This window comes from Echinops telfairi, unplaced genomic scaffold, assembly GCF_000313985.2.
Source record: "Echinops telfairi isolate 266 unplaced genomic scaffold, ASM31398v2 ScPeMD7_12;HRSCAF=54, whole genome shotgun sequence".
Taxonomy (NCBI): domain Eukaryota; kingdom Metazoa; phylum Chordata; class Mammalia; order Afrosoricida; family Tenrecidae; genus Echinops; species Echinops telfairi.
This window is the reverse complement of record NW_022103909.1, coordinates 901,922-903,573: the sequence shown is the minus strand read 5'-3', so window position 1 is coordinate 903,573 and position 1,652 is coordinate 901,922. Positions and strand designations below refer to the sequence as shown.

At 61.0% G+C, this 1,652-nt stretch overlaps 1 protein-coding gene across 1 annotated transcript in view; it reads right to left on the bottom strand.

Annotated features, from left to right (window-relative positions):
- Nucleotides 1-1,384: 1,384 nt before the first annotated feature.
- The window catches only part of LOC101657334 (keratin, type II cytoskeletal 5-like), a 10,709-nt gene continuing 10,441 nt past the window's right edge, over nt 1,385-1,652 (bottom strand). The window contains exon 9 of the mRNA XM_004711359.2: nt 1,385-1,593. Within this exon, the coding sequence (XP_004711416.1) occupies nt 1,385-1,593 (209 nt within the window). The remainder of the gene's footprint in view (nt 1,594-1,652) is intronic.

The following is a 1,652-nucleotide window of genomic DNA, read 5'->3' as shown; positions in this document are numbered from 1 at the left end:
GTTGTCTGAAAGGGTTGGCTCTCCAGCCTTTGTGTCAGGTCAGCTCCACGGCAGGCACACAGACTGCAGCTACTGGCGGTCAGAGGGCATTCGGCCTTGAGCAAACAGCTCAGACTAAACAGGGAAGCTGGCCCCACGAAGACCAGCCTCCCAAAGATCTCGGGTGCCTAGCCCACCCCTCCCTGGGTCCACCACAGCCTCCCCCTGCCTTCTCAGCAGGTCCCTTGGGAAAAGCTACACAGAGGAGTCAGGAGAGAGTGAAGGGAGGGTGGGGGCGGAGGGAGCAAGAGCTAGACAGAGAAAGGGGAGGAGAGGCAGGGGGCTGGGAGAGAAGTGCTCCAAGACCAGGGGACAGGGACAAGGATGCTTTTCTTGTGTCCTTGGGGAGACAAGGCTAGCTCAAAGCAAAGAGGAACAGTCCTGAGACGGAGGGCTCCTGGGTCAAAGGAGCCCCACACAGCATGTTCTACCGGCACCAATGGGACTGTGTCCCGGGGCATGCACAGCAAGTGTGTTGTGTGGGACTACCTTCCTCACACCCTCCCATGGCTTCGTCCGCTCACCCCTCATCACTGGGACCTTTCTGTTCAGAGAGAGCAAGTTCCAGACTGCCTTCCAAGAGGCAGGTTTGGTAGGGCTGGGCTTGGGCAGCATTCTTTTTCATGCCAGTCCCAACCCACGGAGAGTTGGGAGTTCTCCATACAAGCGTCCGTGTGGGCATGCATCATCAAGAATGGAATATGCTTTCCGGGCCGTTGATTTCACATGCGGTCCCTCTGCTAGGGACCTGGGGTGGGGTGGGGTGGGGTGGCGGGACAGCAGGAGGCAAGGAAGCCAACCAGGTGGCACCGTTGACCAGGACAGTCCCTGTCTGCCATTGGAATAGACAAATGGACACTCTGGCCCGGACTGCACTGAGCGAGCACCAAGGGGCACCGAGCATTGCAGGGGGGGCATCAAGGTCGATGATAAGTCCTGCCCCCCTCCCCTATCCCATGAAGGCAAAGGGCCCATGACACCCATAATCTGGAGGCTTCTTAAGGACAAAGGCTGCCCTTGTCTCTGCATCCCCGCAGATCCTAGCCCAGCCTGAAGCAATGCAGTCAGTGCCAGTTGGAACAAATGCCTTTAGAGCCTGGGTGGGGGTGGGGGCGGGGAGGTAGGGGGAGGCTTTGAGATCAAGAGCAAGGGGTCTACCTCTGTGGGCACCTGTCTGGAGGCAGAGGGATGGGCAGGGTACCTAGAACTCCCAGGCTGTGTCCCCGCTCCCTGAGCCTCCTGCTGTTGGCCCTGTGGGTGTGGGACCAGCCGAGCGTCAAGTCTCCAGGCTGGAGAGTTTGGGGGGCATGAGGGGGAGGCAGCCGGGCTGAGGCGGTGGGGCCCTTTAGCTCCTGTAACTCTTCTTGGTGGACGAGGTCTTGGTGATGATGCGCATGCTGGAGCTGCTGCCGCCGCCCGTGCCACGGCTGCTGGTGGAACTGAAGCCACTGGTGCCCCCGCCATAGCACAGCCCGCCGCTATAGCCGCCGCTGCCCACGCAGAGGCCTCCGCCCCCACTGTAGCCTGTGCCCCCGGAAGAGGAGGAGACCATGGCTGCGGAGAGAGGTGAGAGGCCACATTGGCAGGCTCCTCCCAGCTGGCACGCTCCCTGT